The sequence below is a fragment of the Meleagris gallopavo genome, chromosome 6 (assembly GCF_000146605.3).
Source record: "Meleagris gallopavo isolate NT-WF06-2002-E0010 breed Aviagen turkey brand Nicholas breeding stock chromosome 6, Turkey_5.1, whole genome shotgun sequence".
Classification (NCBI taxonomy): domain Eukaryota; kingdom Metazoa; phylum Chordata; class Aves; order Galliformes; family Phasianidae; genus Meleagris; species Meleagris gallopavo.
The window spans coordinates 35,281,826-35,283,192 of NC_015016.2; the positions used below are offsets into that span (position 1 = coordinate 35,281,826).

General features: G+C 46.0%; 1 protein-coding gene across 2 annotated transcripts in view; it reads right to left on the reverse strand.

Annotated features, from left to right (window-relative positions):
* LOC100538839 (homeobox protein Hox-A7) overlaps positions 1-1,367 on the reverse strand; it is an 11,259-nt gene that overhangs the window by 3,321 nt on the left and 6,571 nt on the right. Inside the window, exon 2 of one of the 2 annotated variants that reach the window (XM_010712844.2) lies at positions 94-115. The exons of the other annotated variant lie outside the window; for it this stretch is intronic. Within the exon in view, the coding sequence (XP_010711146.1) occupies positions 94-115 (22 nt within the window). The remainder of the gene's footprint in view (positions 1-93; positions 116-1,367) is intronic. 2 annotated transcript variants of the gene reach the window in all.

Genomic DNA, 1,367 nt, shown 5'->3' on the forward strand with positions numbered 1-1,367 from the left:
CGCGGCGACCATCCGAGAGAGACAACCGAAGGCACAGCCGCGTTCCGGGCAGAACCTTCCCCCGGACACAGCAGCGTCGTGCCGTGATTCCACCCTCCCCACCCCCCCAAACAACCTTAAAATGATCACAGATAAATCACATCTAAATTTCAGCTGCCGCGATGGAGCTTAAAGTTAATGCTGCGAAAGAAAAATATTGCTTTTATATACGTATATAAATCATCTTCCCCCCACACACACCTCCCCCGTGTCGGCAAAAAATAATAACAGTAATCTTCCCAGACTGATGCTGTAAACCTGAATTCTTAGAAAATAATTGGAATGCCACAGCGACCCCCTGGCAAACGCCAACAGAAATAAGCTTGGTGAAAAATCCACGCTTCCCGAATAAATAATAGCAAATCGCCGTTTTATTCAGCATCTCCGCATGCACAGGTCAAACCGAAAGGAGCCGAGCTGCAACCGCGTCTATTTCTGGCCGCTCACATTCCCATTCGCTTTAATTGCACACGTCTAATATCTCCCCGTATTAAAGCATGTTTCCCTGCTTACGGCAGTGTCATATACATTTCTCACCTTTTAGGTTCTGGCTCACAGGAGCCCCTGCGACTTTGACAGCTGTCGCTTTGGCTGCACAGGAGACGAATCGCCCTCCTTTTGGTGCCAGAAGAAGCAGGAAATTAGCCAGGTTGCAAGTTGAAAATCTGCCACGCCAGTGCTTTGAATCCAATATGCCACACCTTCCAGCGGGGGAACTGGAAATTGCCATCCCGGATCTGTGTTCTAGGCGGCTGCTTATGCCGAACCTCCGCACACTTTGTTCACTATTGCCTTACAAAGAGCAAATGAAATGGGGATTGAAAGCCAGAGAGATCCGAAGCAGGACAGAGCTCAGCAAAAGAATGCGGCTCTATTCTCGCAAGGGAAATTATAAAAAAGTTCATGTTCACGGTTACCATCCACATGACCGACAACGACCAATGGAAAAACCGAACAACTCATAAAGTTGTATTGCAAAGTTGTAAATTTTCATAAACAACAACGGATTTATGGCCTTTTCCTCATCACTAAGAAGAGGCAGGTCTTAGAGAGGCGCCATCTTACCACAGACGCAGCCCTGGAGTTCTTTTTTTTTTTTTACCAGACCTGGAGTTCGCACTAATTTTATTAAAATTGCAATTAGTCCACCGGCGGGGACCGAGCGCGGCAGTGAAGGGGAACTTCAGCTCAGACGATGCTCCCGTTCCGCTCCCCGTTCGGCCGCCCAAATAAAGGCGCTTTTCGGGTTTCTAAAAATTAATTTAAATTTGTTGGTTTATTTTTCATTTTTAATTTCTGATTTTAAATTTCTGACTTTTTTTTTTCTT